Raw genomic sequence first — 19,011 nt, 5'->3', positions numbered from 1 at the left:
CATGAGTGAACCAGTTAACTCTCAGGAAAAATTTGTAAATAAATTAATTCTTATACAATCCAATCTATGGTATATCCCTGAAATGGTTAATGTAAACCTCTAATTAAAACAAATTGTTAATATACATCATGATTATTATTATAACATTCTGCATGTAGATATTCTAGATGTTCTGGCATTTTACAAGCTTTCATTTCTGTAAGTAATTTGAAAAACATCTGTGACTAAAAGGTCAATGCTGTTCTGAAATAATAAAAATAACTAACTTTTCTGCTTAACTGCAAATGTATTTAGGGTCACTGCACTGGTCAAATTTAATCATTAACCATCAACATATTTGTTAATGTTGCATCATTGTGTCTCAAAAAGTCAAACAAGAGCTACAGTGAAGGTCATAAAATAATTTCTCCTAATAGTGCTTGGAGTGCTGTGCAATTCCAAAACCTAAATATGAATAAATTCTTTCAAATATTCCTGAAGATTAGTTTGATATTAAAACAAAAATCAACATTGTCATTAAAACCCAAAGAACAGAAAATGATGGCTGATAATGTACTCTGATAGTAGATTATCTTCTATTTAATTTGTTACCTCTGGAACAGATTTTCTGGCTCAGAGAACTCAAAAATACCTACAGTACATGATAGTCTGCTATGCATCTGCTTAGAGGTGATGTCAATCAAGAATACTGATTGTTACAGATATGCGCCATGGCTTGACTAAAGATTTACGACAGGGAATGGTATTCCATAGCGTCACTCCCTACAGCGCTATGTCCACCCTGAGCTGACTATTCGAGAAATGCTGCATACCTGTCTTTTGCATGGCTCAAACCATGTGCCCTTTAGAGAAGCAAAGCCCTACTGGCAGCCCAGTTTGTGCCAGAATGCTGCAAGTTTGCTCTAGTCTAATGTCACATGGTACGACTGGCTAATGCAATGTTAGCATTCTCATCTGGACCACACAGGCTCAAAAAAATCTTTCATATACTCAGCAAACAATTATCATAAAGCAAAGGGAAATTGCTATGGATCCTGACATTATCTTGCATCTAGTAATGAAGACTTGCTTTCAAGACCTAGCTGCGCACCTAATAAAGCTGTACCAGTATAACCACACCTAAGTATCTCCCAAAAATGAGGGGAATTGTCCAGGCATGTCTTGTACAGAAAAAACAGGAAAAATCCAATTTCCTAATTACTGTATGTTAACTTGCAATTTAAGGGCCTGTATGACTTGGTGATGGTGTCCCTATCTCTGGGCCAAAAGCCTCAGTTCATGACCCACCTGCCCCAGACAGGTATCACAACATGCCTGAATAAGCTGATTAAAATATCAACTTTTACATTTAAAGTGAGCTTTTGTGGTGCAGTGGCAATACCCCTATCTCTGGACCAGGAGGCCTGGGTTCAAGTCTCACCTGCTCCGGAGGTGTGCACTAACATCTCTGAACAGGTTGATAAGAAAATATCTACTGTTAATTAGAGTGCTATCAAGCAACATTTATTTAACAATAATATGCACACCAATACCCAGTTTATAATTCCATCAGGTTCATTTAACTCCTGATCTCAGGCAAAAGAGATGAACTCAAGATGAGGTGAAAATGACTGCCTTTGGTATCCAGGCAGAATTAGAATAAATGTGGCACTGAGGGCTGGGATGTGAGTTTCAGGTCAAGGGATGCATGTCCTATGCTGTTTTTTTTCCCTCCCAGGCTGCTATGGCTGGTCAAACAGCAGTTCCTCAAACTCTGAAAGCAGGATTTGAAGGGAAAGGGTGGGTAGTGGGAGAAAATTTAAGGTAATAGGCCCATGATGATGATACCACCAGCAGCTTGCTTAGCTTGCCAAGTTGCAGGCTGATGGTGTGCAATGAGATGTGAAGGGACACAAAACAAAAAGCATACTGCTATCTGCAGTGTTCTCAGCTTCCTTGGATGACATGGGTTCTAACACACAGCCAGCCCAATGATGCGGAGAATGATCTCTACAAAGGGCTGAGGAGATTCAGGCACTTGTATCTGTTAGCTCAGCTTTACTCCCTCTTCTGTAAGAGACAAGATTGAGATTTTACAGCACTGCATTTGGGTGATGTACGTGCCATTAGCTGAATAGCTGGAGAATTATGACACAGAGAAGGAATGGTGTCAGGCTGGTAGTCATGGTGAAGGGGAGTTTCTGGATGTTAGGCATAATTACCAAGTGCTCTGAGTGGGATGAGTGATGTGTGTGTGGTGCATTGACCAGCTTGAGATGCTAGTGATGTAGTTAGGAAATATCATGTGAATTTGCATTAATTGATTTTGGCAACAAAATTAGGTATTTTTACTGGTTTATGGTAGTACTGCCAGACCTATAGGCCCAGATTTTACAAGTTAACCTCCCTGGTCACCTTATTCTTATTCACCTGGTTCTTATTCTCTTCTGAGGGTGATCCCTGTCGGCTACCTGGTATTCCAGGGAATCAGAGTATCACTTTTCATACCTACCTTGAACATTAATGTTTATTGCTGCATCACAATTCGGGAATCCCTCTGTCCTAGATGTTTCATTTTCTATCTTTTACATTACAGCAAATGCAACTTCCCTTTAAAAGACAGAAGTGGAAATTGCTGGCAAAACTCAGCAGGTCTGGTAGCATCTGTGGGGAAAAAGCAGACTTAACATTTCGGAGCTGGTGACTCTTCATACAGTTCTGGTGTAGAGTCATCAGATCCAAAATGTTAACTCTTTCTCCCTAAAGATCTGCTGAGTTTTGCCATCAATTTCTGTTTTGTTTCAGATTTCCATGCAACTTCCGTTCTTTGTTTTATTCCTTTAAAGAGACAGAATTTCCATTAAGAACAGGGAATGTCCTCTCAGCGCAATATAGTTTGTCCCACCTTCTGAGCACAGAGGCAGTGCAAAGAGGGCAGCCAAGCTTGGAAGCTGCTCAGTAATATGCTATAATCAAGTAAATGAAGCAGTAGCATCAAATTTGCATGTTTTTAAATCCAACAGAACTGGCAAAGGCAGTCCACAAATTGAGAAACACCCCATGCACAAAGAAAAAGTCAAATGAATATTTAGTCTCTGGTATTTTAGGCTGAAATCCTTTTAAAATCAACTACTGACGACTCAAGATTTTATTTTCAGTAAGATATAATGATGAAAGCAAATTTACAGAATTAATTTGCTTCTGACACTGGAAATGACTGAAAAAGAAATTAAAATATTTGTTTTTAATAATCAACTCCCTTTGTTTCTCTTGTCATGACAGAATTTGATTAGAATGTGTTATATCTACATCTATGAGAAGTTGACTGAGTGTGGTTCTGTCAGAAGTATTTTTCCAAATAAAAAAAATAAATGAGTTTGCATCAAATAGAAATGAAGCACCTTGATACAATTGGACTGAATCAGTGAGGCGATCAAGGGTAGTATTTGATTGTTAACTTTGTGGGATGACAAGATTTAGTGGAACAAACAGAAACAAATCAAATTAGATGAGTACCCAGAGTTTGTGAAACTAAATATAATCGCAGAGGCGGGGAGAGGGAAGACTACAGAATGATTAGAAAATGAACAAGAGAGTTTTTTAATCAAGGTATGGCTTGAAGAGAAATAGAAACTGAATGTTACTGAGCCTCTCATATTCTCCACACTATGGGATGGGCGAAGATTTCACAGGATTGATCATTTGACAGCTTGAGATGAATATAGGCAAAGGAAAGGACATAAGTGCCTATCTGCTATGGAGGATAAGGGTGAAGGTTAGGAAGAGACAAATTTGCATGGTTACAAAGCTCTCAGATGAATATACTGAGCTTGATCCTATAATCAAGGACAGTGATTCAAGGTAAATAAATCATAGAAGATGCTAATAAATTTTCCTGGGGTGTTGTGTTGTTGGAAGTAGCAGTAGCATTGGAAGATAGGACAGTGAGAGAAGTACACAATCGCTTCTGTTACTGGAAGGGAATTTCAATTAACGTGCTGCCTCACAGATGCCAGCTAGGGTAACAAACAAATAGAATGAGTGTACTGATGTTGCAAATAAATAGATGGAAGCAATATGAACTATGAATTAAATTCTAAAGGAGTTGTTAGGGCAGACAAACCTGATGATAAATGTGCAAAAATGTTTGAAGGTGTCGGGGCAGACTGAGAAAGTGGTGCAGATGGAATCCTAGGCTTTTCAAAAACAGTATGGAGAAGAACAGCAAGCTCCTTGTCACTTTTTTGAATTACCCCAGAGCTTTAAGAGCTTATGATGTGCTTTCTCAACAGCAACACCTTGGACAATTGACATCAACTTGACAACCAATCTTTTTCTTTTTCTCCTGCAGTTTAAGTTATTGCGATCATTTAAAACTTGATCTGCTTGAAATTGACCTGATGAGCGCAAGATGAAAAGTTTCAGCAACTTATCTCTCTTTTCAGTAACTAAATTCCATTTCGTATTTGAAAATCATGAACATTTCTGTGCTGAATCTTACTTGTGCAAGTGACATTGAATATGCATGTATTTTAGAATTCATGATGTTGCTTTAGTAAAATCCAAGACAAGGAAATGATTTTCAACTATTGACCACAAACTAGGCAAATGCTTGATTTTGGATTATGTGTATTGCAGTGTCTATTTGTTGATGTTCATTTAACATGATGAGATTATATAAGGGAAAGTTTCATTGTATAATTCATATTACAATTCCAAAGGTTGTTCTGTCAGTGCAGAAGGCTTTCAGAAACGTTGATTAATTTTATTCACGCAAGGATATTGGAAGACACCAAGTAATCGATGTTAAAGAACTTATTTAAGTGCAGTTTTTATAAAGTTACCATTAAAAATAAGCTTTTTACTGTTTCTTTGTATTATAAGTTTGTTGAAGAATAAGTATCAAACTTGGCCATCTTCATTACATGAGAAAGTACTGTAATTATATTTGAGGAGCAAAGGCACAAAATACGGTTGAAGTTATATATTGCTTTAAGCATATTCTGAGCACAGGCATCACTGCTCATAATTTCTCTCCCACCAAAAATATCCAATTATTTGAAATATTACTAATGTATTTTTACTTTCCTTGACTACTAATTGTTACCCTACAGTATCTAAAATTTATATTGTCTTCTTTCTCGATTAATATTGCTAATAGGAAAATTTGCAAACTAGAGTACATTTATTTGAAAAAAAAGTCTTACCAGATGATGCAAAATTTAATGTAGGGGAAGCACCTGACAAAAGGGTCCCCCTTTGTCGCAGATGAAAACCTGGTGATACAGTGGAATACTTTCTATTCTTCTGTTTCTGGCGTTTGGCTGGACCAAAGAAAACATTTTGAGATTCTCCTTAGATTCATTTGTATTAGTCTCCATATCACCATTAGAAAATCCATTCTCTAAACATTTTTTTTAATCCTACAGGTTAGATTCAAAAGTTGGGTTATATCAAATTTCAGGCTACATTACATGATATGTGAAAATATAATAATGCTGAAGTTTTTTTTATAATTCTTCCCATTTCATTAAAAAGGAACTAAATCCATAGAGCACCTTTCACAATGAAAAGGAAATATGCCACAAAGCACTTTACTGCCAATAAAGCATTTTAAAGTGTCTTCACTGTTGTAATGTAGGGAAGCATGACAACCAAATTATGCAGTAAGCCTCCAAAAACAGCAATGTGATAATGATCAGACAATCTACTACTTTGTGTTGTCTCAGGGATAAATATCCAACAGGACTTCAATGGGAATACTCCTTCAGGAACACTGATGGGATTTTTAACTTTCTCCTGAGAGTGCATTTGGAGCATCAGTAGAATTACATATCGGGCTACATTTCATCTTCACTGCTTGCATTATAAGCTCACAGAAAATAAAGTCAAACAGATTCTATATTGGGTGTCAGATCAAAACTCAAACAAACTTTGTTTGCTTTTCACAAGCATTTAGACCCTCTGCATAAAACCATTGTTCTCACATTGCAGGGTAAGACCATTGGAAATGTGAAAATGAAGCCTATTTGAACACAGTGATAACTGCAAACAACCGTGCTGGAACTGGATTCCCTGCATCTGCTATTCTCATCCTGCCCCTTCCCAGGGCTGTCATCATCAGGAATGCCACTTTTTCCTGGATGCCGTCAGTTTTAAAGAAGCATCTCTGGACTCAAAATGTGAATTCTGTTTTCCCTGTATGTTGCCATACCTGCTGAGTTTCTCCAGCAAGTTGTTTTTTTTTAATTGCTATGGAGTTGGAGAACAAGAATAAATAAGTCTTGCCACAAATGTATAAGGCTTAGATGAAACCACATTAGAGGCATTGTGTATGGTTTTGATCTTCAAAATTAAGGAAGGATAAAGAAAGACAATGCAATGAAGTTTCACTGGATTGAGAGCCTTTCTTGTAAGGAGAGAGGGAGTAGCATTGGTTTTATACTTTCTGGAGTTTTAAAGAATGGGAAGTGCTCAGGATATATATAAAATTCTCAGAAGGATGAACAGAGCTGATTATGAGACCTTATTTTTTTATTTGTCCAGAGTGCCAAAAGCTAGGCATTATAGTCTCTAAATGAGGGCACAGTCATTTTGAACTGAAGTGAAAAGCAATCTCTTCACTCAGATAATCATAAATCTTTGAAGGTCTCCAAGTCAGACTACTGTGGATGCTCAGTCATTATGTTTATTCAAGTATAAGATTGGTAAAAATTTGGGGAATCCAGGCTAATCAAAGTGTATTACAGTTGGGCAGGAAAGTCAAGCTACATGAGGGAAAAGTGGGCAATACTGCATTGGCCACATAGTAGACTACATATTTATTTCGCTAAAATAGCAGTTTTTTTCTTCATATAGAACTTTGAAACACTTATCATTAATCTAACATTGACTGCATTAATTGTCCAATGTCACTTTAAATTCAAATGCTAGACTTCACCTAAATCACTCAATTTCATTGCAGAAGAATCTATTCACAATACCTGTGTGCACCACCAGTCATTCACATATTTTTCTTTGATGAACTCAGGGAAGGTTGAGTTCCTAAGGATTAACCACAATCTTATTAAATGAACAGAGGCAAAGGGATATCCAGCCGGTCGTCTAATCACTTTTGTTTTATGCCTTTAAAAATGACCTCTGCAAGCGATAAATGAATAGGGTCTACTTATAAAAGCTCAAAATTATCTAAATTGTGCAAGTCAAACAATGTAAATATTCATCGTTGTGAGTATTTCTAGGGCTTGGAGTTGGGGTAAATCAGTTTATTGTTCTACAAATTGGAGAAATTAAGCTACTTGCGTCAGCATTATTCCCTCAAGATTGGTGTTTCCTACTATGGTTTGAATGCTCCCACAATCCAAACACAAGGTTACCGGTTGCTATCAATATATAACTGAAGGTCAGAAAGTGTTACCCTGCTAGAACTACAAAGTTACAGGCACAATGTACCAGAGGTAGGTTAAAATGGGGTTCTAAGGGGAATTGTTACCAATGATAGTTTAATCTGGGGAAAAAATAAAAAACTTGTTGATGCTGAAGCATTTATAAACATTGATTACAAATTACTGGAACTAAAAAAGAGTTCTTGAAGGCTTTACTTTTTTAATTTTCATTTTTCATGAAATTGAGTAAATTAGGTGAAGTCTAGCTGCTCTTTTGTGATGTTGCCTCTGAACAATTCTGGAATTATCTCTGACTGCCTGTAAAATCATTGGAATATTTTGACTCCACTCGAGTTCGAAAATTCCATGGAGCTCTCCCTATTGTTGATGAAATGGATCAGCTGGTTATGAGGAGGATGCTTCTTTTTAAAAAAAAATTAGTTCCCACCAATGAAGTATTTAGAGGTGACATAGATCATACACTGGTATCAAGAACTTAATGAAATACTCTTAGAACATGTTATGAAAAATGTAATAAGGAATGAATGTCAGCTACAATTTGAAGAATTTTGGCTGTGGTCTACTACCTTCACACCATTCAGCTATAGTTGTGAATATCACAACCAAATTCAACTTTTATGCATGGGATTCATGTCAGACAGCAGAGAGCTTTCTTGAAAATCAATATGAGTCTGGTCCAGCCAAATATTTGTCATCAAGTAACGATTGTTTATTTTTGCAGAACACACGATCTGTTTGCTTGACATCATAGCATGGAAACAAAAAAGGACTGTCCAGTTTTACTGGGACAAGTTTCCACTTTTCTGAACAGAAAGTATACTAATGCTCACGTTGTATGCACAAGTTGCTATTCTTCTTTAGGAACTCAACCTTCCCTGAGTTCAAAGTATAATATGCGAACGGATGGTGGTGCACACAGATATTATGAACAAGAATTTTCCTGCAATGACGTTGAGTGGATGAGGTGATTTGAATTTAAATTGGCAAAGAACAATTTATACAGTCAATGTTAGATTAATGGAAAGCATTTCAAAGTTCTGTATGCAAAAAACTGCCAATTTTGAGATAGGAACATAGTCAACTATGAAGTCAATATTTTATTGCTCACTTTGTCCTAATCATCCTTACCTAAAGTGAAGAATTGGTTATACAAGTAGATAAAACTGTATTAGTAGCCTGAAATAGTGGAAGAGCAGCCAGTGTATTACCTTGCCTGTCTTTATCAGGTTATAGTCCAACATGTTTACAGTATTTGCAAGCAGTAGCTTTCGGAGCATTGCTCCTTCATCTACCTGAAGCACTCCAAAAGATAGTGCTTCCAAATAAACCTGTTGGACTATACCTGGTGTTGTGTGATTTTTAACTTTGTCCACCCCAGTGCAACACCGGCTTCTCTACAGCATGTCTTTATCAGCTCATTGGACTCCTTATGGCACTGGTTTACAATTCTGGAGGTGAAAGATGTGACATTCAGTTCCACTTCCACAATCTTCATGTGGTTCAAAACACCTTTTGGGCTCCTACACATGAAAACCCAACAGCCTCATTCTGCTTTTGTGGCACCCCCATCTGGGAGGGATTGGAGGTCAGCCTCACTAAAAGTCTCAACCATTTTGCCTTTGCACATACACTCCCTTCTTTAGATGTCTCTGCTAAAACTTCCAGTGGAAGATGCTCAAAATCACATATGAAAAATCAGTTACAGTGATTGGTGAACTCACTGAGGCAAACATGTTCCTATTTAGGTGCCAATGTTCAGTAGAAGGTTGATGGGCATAAATCTCAGACTAAGGACAAAATCCAGCATAAATTACTTTATGGAAACTTGGGGCTAGGTGTTTATTAAACATCTTAATTTTCAGTTCAGGTGATAAACAAATTTAGACTTGGTTTTCTTTTTGAATCTGTGCCCCAAACAATGTTGTTTTAGACAATTTATTTCTCCCAGATCAGGCATACCAGGGCAACTTTCCACATGCTGGGTTGTGACTAATGTTGTGACTAATGGAACAGCTCAGCGAGGGACACAATTCTTTAGTACTATTCTAAATAGTAGGCACCATATGCTTTGCAGCATCCAGTGTCTTCAGTGGTTTCTTGATATTTCATAAATAGGATCAATTAGCTGAAGACTGGCATTTGTGATGCAGGGGATCTTAGGAGGAGGCCTAGACCGATAATCTATTCAGTACCTCTGTTTGAAGATATTGTATGTGCAAATGCTTACGTTTGCTGTTTTAAGAAGTATTATAATGTTTCACTGTTTCTTTCCTGGAAGTACACATATCGCAAAGATACATGTCTAAACAAAATTATGACAATACCAATGAATGAATCATTTTCATTAATGTGACTGTAGCTTTAAACAAAAGGAATATACTTTAAGCCTTCTAAGTGCATGGGCAGGTAATCACTAATGGTATTTTTGAGGGTCATTCTGCATTTTCTGCAATAAATATTTCCTTTGTTTAAACTATGACTAACGTCTTTGCCAAAGTATAATTGAAATTCTAAAAACAGTAATTTAAAAACCAAAGAACTAAATAAAAATGAATACCATTTTTAATAGGTTTGTCAGCCAAGGCAATTACATCCATTTTGTTCTCCTCAGGTTTTGTCACAACCATTGAAGTTAGTGGTGTTACAAAACTGTACTTCAACGAAAGTTCCAAGGCCCTGGCTGTTAGTTTTTTATTTTCTCCTGCATCCGCTGAAATTCTGAAAATGTAACAGATTGCACGGGTTATGCACTATTTCAAGAAAAAAAAGCAATCAATTTTTCTCCGCTCTGGCTTTCCAAGTTGTTTTCTCCTTCCTCCTCTTCCGAAAGCAATGACTGATGCTAAGGTATAATTCAAAGACGGACAATTTTCCCAATTTATATTCTTCACTGGGGAGATTGGTTTTAGTGGGATAGACTATTTGACCAAGATGATGCCAATTCCATTGTCATCCCCATTCATATTGTTACAAGGGCAAGGTTTTATAAGATGTTCATGTATTTGACTATCTCTAATTCAAGGAAAAATTGAGTGGTCAAGATGGTGATATGATCTGTGACAGATGTGCCTGAGAACAAATCTGTGTGCTTTGATTACCATGAATTTCTGAGACCCAAGTTCAGATTAATTGAAAACATTCACATCTGTAAACAAAGGTAGGAGCAGTTGGGACAAATGAACTTATTTTCTGTCTCAAAGTTTTTGGAGCGAAAGAAAGAGTGAAAATGAAATATCTCGGGCAGTCAAAGCCTTCAGCTAGTCAGGTCATCAGAAAGGAGAAGGCTTATTTGAGTTGTGGCAGATTATTTTACAAAATAATCTTGGAGCCTCAATGTACAGGTCAATGATTATTTACTGGGCTAAACTTGGGCTACTCGAGAAAAAATTCCAAGGTCGCACTCCAACTCAATGGTGATTCATCAGATACTTATTCATTGTTAGTAATGTAGTTAGTACATTACTTAAATTCTGAAGCACCAAAAGTGGCAAGGTGCCAGTTACCCCCTGGTCTTCCTACTCCCTATTTTCCCAGCTGACAACCTATCTACTCTCTGATGCCTGTGCTTTGTTCACATCCTTGACTAAACTCCACTGCTTTGTCTTCTCAGTGTGGTATGGGATCATTTTCACATTCCAATCCCAAATAAAGCCTCAGGGTTAATGCAGGTTCAGCCACATTGCATTTTCATGGAAACTCTGTCTGATGCATTAGCATCAGAGTGTGGTTATGTGTTTTAACCAATTTTCTATTTAACCTGACTATTGTCTTGTCTAAGAATGAATGGAAAATGAATCTTGAATGGTTATTACTTATAAAGTTAATTAAGACTCTACCTTATTCTAATTCCAGTTGGAAATTCATGTGGATTTTTACAGGTTAACTCATCTCTAATGCAAATTGCTCCCAACAATTTGTGAGCTGTTAGTTGGAATGTGGGAGGGAAGATTTTCTCTGGTCAAAGCGTGGAGATGCCAGTGTTGGATTGGGGTGAACAAAGTTAAAAATCACACAACACCAGATTATCGCCCAACAGGTTTATTTGGAAGTACAAGCTTTCGGAGTGCTGCTCCTTCATCAGGTAGTGGAGTAGAATCATAGGACACAGAGTCTATAGCAAAAGATCAGTGTCATACAACTGATGCAATATATTGAACAAACCCAGATTGGGCCTGAACCCATTCTAAAAAATGAAAGACTTAACAGCAATTTAGGTTTGTTCAATATATTGTATCAGTTATATGACACTATGATCTTTTGCTATAAATTCTGTGTCCTATGATCCCGCTGCTGACAAAGGAACAGCGCTCCGAAAGCTTATACTTCCAAATAAACCTGTTGGACTATAACCTGGCGTTGTGTGATTTTTTTAAAAACTCTGGTCAATTTTAGATTTTAGAATTGCTCTGATGAGGCAGGGAGGAAAAATTGCCAGAGTGGGCCTTACTGCTGGCAGTCAGATTGAGAATCCTCTGATTATTAAGAGAAGTATCTTTCAAAGGTCACTCAACCTGTCACTTGGTGAAACAAATGAACATGGTAGATGCTGGCATAGAATTCAGATTGTTTCCTGAAAAGTCTATGATCTTGTGGAGAGCTTTCTGTTTGTGTGGTTTAGGGGTTTTAGATCATTTGAAGACATGAATAAGGGTTACCTTTTCTGTAGATCACAGTATTTGGTGCCTATTAGGTAATGTTTAGTCAACGTTTCTTTTAGTTTGTTTGTCAAGATAGAAGTCTTAAAACTTATAATCATATTGTGCAATTCCAATTATCCTATTACTAGAAATGCTAATATACTTTTAAACATTATGAGCCCTTATGGGGGATTATAGCTGTACAAACATATTTTTAAAAATTAATTCAGTTCATTCTTGGAATAGGAGTGTTATTGATATGGCCAGAATTTATTGCCTATCACTAATTAAGTTTGAGAAAGTGGTAATAACTGCCTTCAGAATTCTTGCAGTTTGTGTGATGTATGTATACCCAATGCACTATTAGCTTCAACAGCACTCAAGAAGTTTGACACCATTCAGGATAAAAAAAGCCCGCTTAATTGGCAATACATCTACAAACATCCACTCCCTCCATCACCGAAGCTCAGTAACAACAGTGTGTACTACCTACAAGATACACAGCCGAAATTCAGAGCTCCTTAGACAGCACCTTCCAACTCATGATGACTTCCACCTTGAAGAACTAGAACAGCAGAACCATGGGAACACCACCACATGCAGGTTCCTCTCACTACCTTGACTTGAAAATGTATTCCTGTTCCTTAAGTATCATTGGTTCAAATCCCAGAATTCTCTCCTGAACAGCATTGTAGGTCTATCTACAGCATCTAAACTACAAAGGTTTTAAGAGGAAGGCTTACCACTACCTTCTCAAAGCAACTAGGGACAGGCAATAAATACTGGCCCAGCCAGTAACACTCGTATCCTGAAGTGAATTTTTAAAAGTTAAGAAGGAGTTCCTAGGATTTTGGTGCAGAGTTATGATCCCAGGTGATATTAATACTGGACCAGTCAGATCCCAGATTGAAACCTGACTTAATAAACCATAACTTCAGGCTGGCATGACTGGAACTATTTCCTTCTGGTGAATTATTGTGCATTAACTAGATGTTTTTCTTTAGCTGTTCTCTCTCCTGAAACTCTTAAAACAAACTGCAAATGAAGCTCACTATTATTCAGAGCAAACAGAAACTCCCAAAGCTCAGTTATCAATACAATGACAGGAATTTTTACTGGAAGGTTTAACCTTTTTCGTCTACTCTCTGGTATATGCAAATACCGACTCTGATCAGAGTCAGTCTGCCTCATTTAAATTTAATGAAAGTATGGCAGTTAACATTCGATCATCATTATCTGATGCATTCTCCATGTTAACATCTCTACTAATCAAAGTCCATTTGCCAATCAATCAGCAATTTCTTCTCACATCACATAAATGTTAGTTTTGACCTTAAATTGATATTCTAAGCTCTGATGAGTAGAAGACAAAAAAGCTTTTCTAATTGTGTTTTTTTTAAAAACACACATATTTTACACTGTCAGTACCAATATATTTACAAATACACAAGGACTTTCCATAAAATTCATAATCTACACAAGCTCATTTGAATCACAACATTCCAGTTCCTCTACATTGGCTTTTGATAAGGCATCTATCATGACATTTTTGCTCTATGAATGATATTCAGATTATATAGCTATGGCATTAAATTCAAATGAAACACTCTCAGCTTTTTGGAGTGGTCCTTGTTGAGGAACTTAGAGGATTATAGTGCATATAACTAAGTCTCTACAGAGATTTTGGATATGTAGATTTAAAACCATTATGGAGCCAACACAAAACTCAAATCTCTTTTTCTGCAGTTATGTAGTTTCACTGACAAAAAAAGTCACTGACTGGCTATTCAATCCCAATCTCATTCTCCTGCATACAAACTGATGAGTTGGCATCAACAGCCGGTTTAAATCATTTAGCATAATTCAGTGTTGCTAAAAACTGGTGCAGTCGTCAGTACAGTTTTCAAGCTGTCAGTTTAATACTTTTATCTTCATTCAGATTTCTTGACTCTTTAAAACGTTATCAGAGGAACCAATACAGTGCTTAAATTTGGAACAAACCTCCATTAGAATGTATTCAAGTCTGAATTCTGCAAAATCTCTCATTTTATCTTGCACTAGAAAAATCAAAGGTAGCCCTTTTTTACTGCTCTAGATTCGAATTAGCCTTATCAAAATTGCTTTTAGCTTGGCAACATTTTTTTTACCAAGTTTATAACCAAATTAATACTTTATATTCAAACAACTTGTTTCAGCATTATAAAATAATCCTCCAACAAAACAATTTAATCATCAATATATGCAAGACAATTGCATAATCCTTCAATGACCTAGTTGATTAATCTTTGAAAGGTTACACGTACATTTTCATTCTGAACGGTATTTTTCTCAGAAATTTCATACAAAGTTTAGAAGTGAACTATGAGCCTTGGATTTTTAAAAACTAATTTAAGGTGACCTTTCACATCTTGCCCGCATTTGGTTTAGATGGTTTGAATCCTGTTGACTCATTCAGGGTGTTACTGATGGCAAACAGTAACAAAGAAATTCCTTTAGCCCAATCACTAGGACATTTCTGATTACAGTCTTTAATTTTGATCTTTAAAGTTTAATGCTAACTTTCTAATACTTCATGCTTTTGGAAATGTTAGGCTGAAAATGTGTATTATTTTATCCCCAAACCATTAAGTATTTCTTTAAATATTTGTGACACAACATTTGAATCATGATCTGATTGTATTTCTTTGGGTAATCTATACCAGGTTAAAAAAAACTGAACTAACGTTTCTATCCCCCATGAAAATATTCATAACTCACATTTACAGTAGTCACAATATTCACAGCTGAAGATGTTTTGTTGTTGGATACTATCCTGAGGACTTCATGTACTAACATCCTGGGTTTGAAATGACTGGCCCCATTCAAACACAACTATTTTCATAGCATGATTCCAACTAGTTTCTTCCTTATTCCTACTGATTCAAATTTTACTACAAGATCAAATGCTGTCATGTTGCCAAAGGTAGTCACTTTGGACCTGACCTTTTTGTCCAAGAATGAAAGGTAGTAGGTGACCAAATTGAATTTGACCTGAAACACAGACAGTGCTAAGGAAACTCAGCAGGTCTGTCAACATCTGTGGCGAGAGAAACAGAGTTAATGTTTCACATTTGGTATGACTCTTCAGATGAAGAGTCTGTTTCTCTCTCCACATATGCTTCCAGACCTGATGAGTTTATCCAGCGTTCACTATATTTGTTTCAGATTTCCAGAAACTGCACTATTTTGGCTTTACTCTGAAAATTTTCCTGCTTTTTGTGGACAGAGCAGGTTGGGTTACTTTGCTATATGTCCAATAGATGCCAGATATGTAGCTGGATTTGAACAGCCTGGCTGGAGGCCTGGGCACACCTGGAGTACAAGGTTTCAGAAGTCATAGAGTCATAGAGATGTACAGCATGGAAACAGACCCTTCGGTCCAACTCTTCCATGCCGACCAGATATTCTAACCTAATCTAGTCCCATTTGCCAGCACTTGGCCCATAACCCTCTAAACCCTTCCTATCCATGTACCCATCCAGATGCCTTTTAAATGTTATAATTGTACCCACCTCCACCACTTCCAATGGCAGCTCATTCCACACATGCATCAGCTGTGTAAAAATGTTACTCCTTAGCTCCCTTTTATATCTGTCTCCTCCTTTCCTAAACCTATGCCCTCTAGTTCTAGACTCCTCGACTCCAGTAAAAAGATTTTATTTATTTACCCTATCCATTCCCCTCATGATTTTATAAACCTCTATAAGGTCACCCCTCAGCCTCTGACGTTCCAGGGAAAACAGCCCCAGCCTTTCAGCCTCTCCCTATAGCTCAAACCCTTCAACCCTGGCAACACCATGGTAAATCTTTTCTGAACCTTTTGAAGTTTCACAACATCCTTCCGATATTTAATTAATTGAATTTAAGTTCGCAACTGCCATAGAAAGATCTAGATCATTTGCTTAGGTCTCTCAGTCACTAGCTCAATACCAGAGCCATTACATCTGCACGGTCGGTAGAAATAATGCAGGTATTTCTTGCATGACTTAAAGATTAAAGCTACTGATTCAATTTGCCTTAATTAGATTTGTGAACTAAATTTTTAAACAAGCTTGATTGTGTACTCCAAGATCTACATTAAATTTCTAGAAGTTCTGGACAGTCATCTTCAAAATTCTCTTTACCGCTGAGGCTCATTTCAAAAAATAAATCAATTTGCTGCCCAACTGGGACTTTTAAATTACTTCAGCAGTATCACATCATTGTTTTTCAATTTTTTCGCATTTTGAAGGCTCAGTAATGAATTGGCGGGTAGGTATTTTATGCATACGCAACTTTATCCACCACTGATCAAGCTTAACGAAATTTGTGACCACAATTTCAAAATGCTGAGGAAACTAGACATAGGGAACATATAGGGGAGGCAATTAGGGTATTGATGTTTTATTTTAAATGTGTAGAGGGACAGAAAGCAAAACTGTGGATAATCAGCAAATTGTTTATCTGGATACCAGTCAGCATCTTACATACATTGTTATGAAGATGTTTATGAAGCTATTTGCAAATTATATTCCTTCTTGTTACATAAATAGTAATGCCTGGGAAATCAGTTCAATCATTGCATTCTTTTTTGCATTTTGTAGACTGTTAATTACCTGTACTTATGTTACTGAAAACATAATAAATCAGCAAACCCCTAAAAATCAACAGAAAACCAGAAGGTAATGTTGATGCATATGTATCAACATGCAAATTAGAAGAAGGAGTAGGCCATTCAGCTCCTCCATCATTCAATAAGATCACAGCTGGTTTCATTGTAACCTCAAATCCACATTCCCACTGACCCTGATTAACATTCACCTCCTTTGCTTTTCAAGACTCTACATACCTCTGCTTCTAAAAAAAAGGACTCTGCTTCCACCAGAGCAAATATTTCAACTGAAGTTTCAAAGAGGCCACACTACATATTTTTAAACATTGACCTAATAGTTGTAGCTTTTCTGATAAGAGGAAACATTCTCTTCACTTTCACCAAAGCAAGACCACTTAGGATGTTTCAATCAAATCATCTCTTTCATTTCTAACTCATAAGGCAACCCCCAACCTCACCATTCTAGGTATTAGATTGGTAAACCTATGAGCCACCTTCAAAACACTTACATTCTTTCTTAAATAAGTTGACTAATACTGCACACAGAATGTTAGATGCAGTCTCAGCTGTACTGTGCATAACCACCCAACTTTTGTGTTAAATTTCCCTCATGATAAATGATAACATTCTATTGGCTTTCCTAATTACTTGCTGTATCTGCGTCGTAATCTTATGTGGTTCATTCTGTATTGTGGAGCTTTGAAATCTTTAACCACTGCAATAATAATTTTTCTTCTTCCTGCCAAAATGAATAATTTCACATTTTCTGCATTATTCTATATTTGTCTCATCTTTGCCGCTCATAACTTGTATCTTTTTGTAGCATCCTTCTGTCCTCTTCACAATTTACTTTTCTACCCATATTTGTATTTTTGGCAAATTTAGCGATAGTACCTTTGGTCCCTTCATGGATGCTATTTAAATAAATTTTAAATCCTTGAGGCCCATGGCCTTTTCCTGTATCTAGTACCTCAATGCCTTTCCTTGATATCCCATGGGCAGTAACCTGGCATCTGTGATGTTGGGGATCACAGGAAGAGGCTGAGATATATGATCCATTCAGCACTTCTAGTTAAAGATGGTTTCAATTATTTAGCATTGCTTTTTTCACCCTTGTGCTACATTCTGGAGTGCAGATGTTCACGTAGTCTCCTCCTCAATTTACTTGCTCAATTGTTCACCCCACTCATGACTTAAATGTAGTATTACTGCAGAATTTTGATTTGATCCACTATTTGTGAGATTGCTTAACGCCACTAAAATTTCCACTATTCAACCTGAATGTCAGCATCTGTGTTGCTTCACTGGACTGAAATTATTAACACAAATACTTTATATCAAAAATTAATTCATTAAATTTGTATTCAGCAGCTACAATGGTGGGATTTCAATTCAAAACCTCTGATCTTTAGTCTAGAACTTAAAATAACCATTCTTGTTTCTTCTTCCTGGGATTATAAGACCACAAGGTAGAGGAGCAGATTTAGGCCATTCAGTCCAATGAGTCTACGTCACCATTCAATCATAGCTGATATGTTTCTCAACTTCATTGTCTTGCTTTCTCCCTGTAACTCTTGATTCCCTTTCCAATCAAAAATCTATCTATTTCTCTATCTATCTATACACTCAATGACTTGGCCTACACAATCTTCTGTAGAGAGGAGTTCCATAGACTCACCACCGTTTGACTGAAGAAATTCCTCCTCATCTCAATTCTATGCTTTTCTATTCTCAATTGGTATGCTTTCTTTTATTGTTCAGAGTATTGTGTACAGGAGTTAGGAGGTCATGTTGCAGCTGTACAGAACATTGGTTAGGCCACTTTTGGAATATTGTGTGCAATTCTGGGCTCCTTCCTATCGGAAGGATGTTGTGAAACTTGAAAGGGTTCAGAAAAGATTTACAAGGATGTTGCAAGAGTTGGAGGATTTGAGCTATAGGGAGAGGCTGAACAGGCTGGGGCTGTTTTCCCTGGAGCGTCGGAGGTTGAAGGGTGACCTTATAGAGGTTTACAAAATTATGAGGGGCATGGGTAGGGTATATAGGCAAAGTCTTTTCCCTGCGGTAGGGAAGTCCAGAACTAGAGGGCGTAGGTTTAGGGTGAGAGGAGAAAGATATAAAAGAGACCTAAGGGGCAACTTTTCACACAGAGGGTGGTACGTGTATGGAATGAGCTGTAAGAGGAAATGGTGGAGGCTGGTACAATTGCAACATTTAAGAGGCATTTGGATGGGTACATGAATAGGAAGGGTTTGGAGGGATATGGGCCGGGTGCCGACAGGTGGGACTAGATTGGGTTGCGATATCTTGTCAGCATGGACTGGTTGGACCAAAGGTTCTGTTTCCATGCTGTACATCT

General features: G+C 37.1%; 1 protein-coding gene across 1 annotated transcript in view; it reads right to left on the bottom strand.

Annotated features, from left to right (window-relative positions):
• The window catches only part of LOC140483681 (inter-alpha-trypsin inhibitor heavy chain H3-like), a 60,048-nt gene that overhangs the window by 16,342 nt on the left and 24,695 nt on the right, over window positions 1-19,011 (bottom strand). The window contains exons 15-16 of the mRNA XM_072582052.1: window positions 9,943-10,103; window positions 5,187-5,303 (exon numbers count right to left, since the gene is read on the bottom strand). Coding sequence (XP_072438153.1) covers window positions 5,187-5,303; window positions 9,943-10,103 — 278 coding nt within the window. The remainder of the gene's footprint in view (window positions 1-5,186; window positions 5,304-9,942; window positions 10,104-19,011) is intronic.

Source organism: Chiloscyllium punctatum, chromosome 12 (genome assembly GCF_047496795.1).
Source record: "Chiloscyllium punctatum isolate Juve2018m chromosome 12, sChiPun1.3, whole genome shotgun sequence".
NCBI classification, from domain to species: domain Eukaryota; kingdom Metazoa; phylum Chordata; class Chondrichthyes; order Orectolobiformes; family Hemiscylliidae; genus Chiloscyllium; species Chiloscyllium punctatum.
This window is presented reverse-complemented; position numbering and strand designations above follow the sequence as displayed.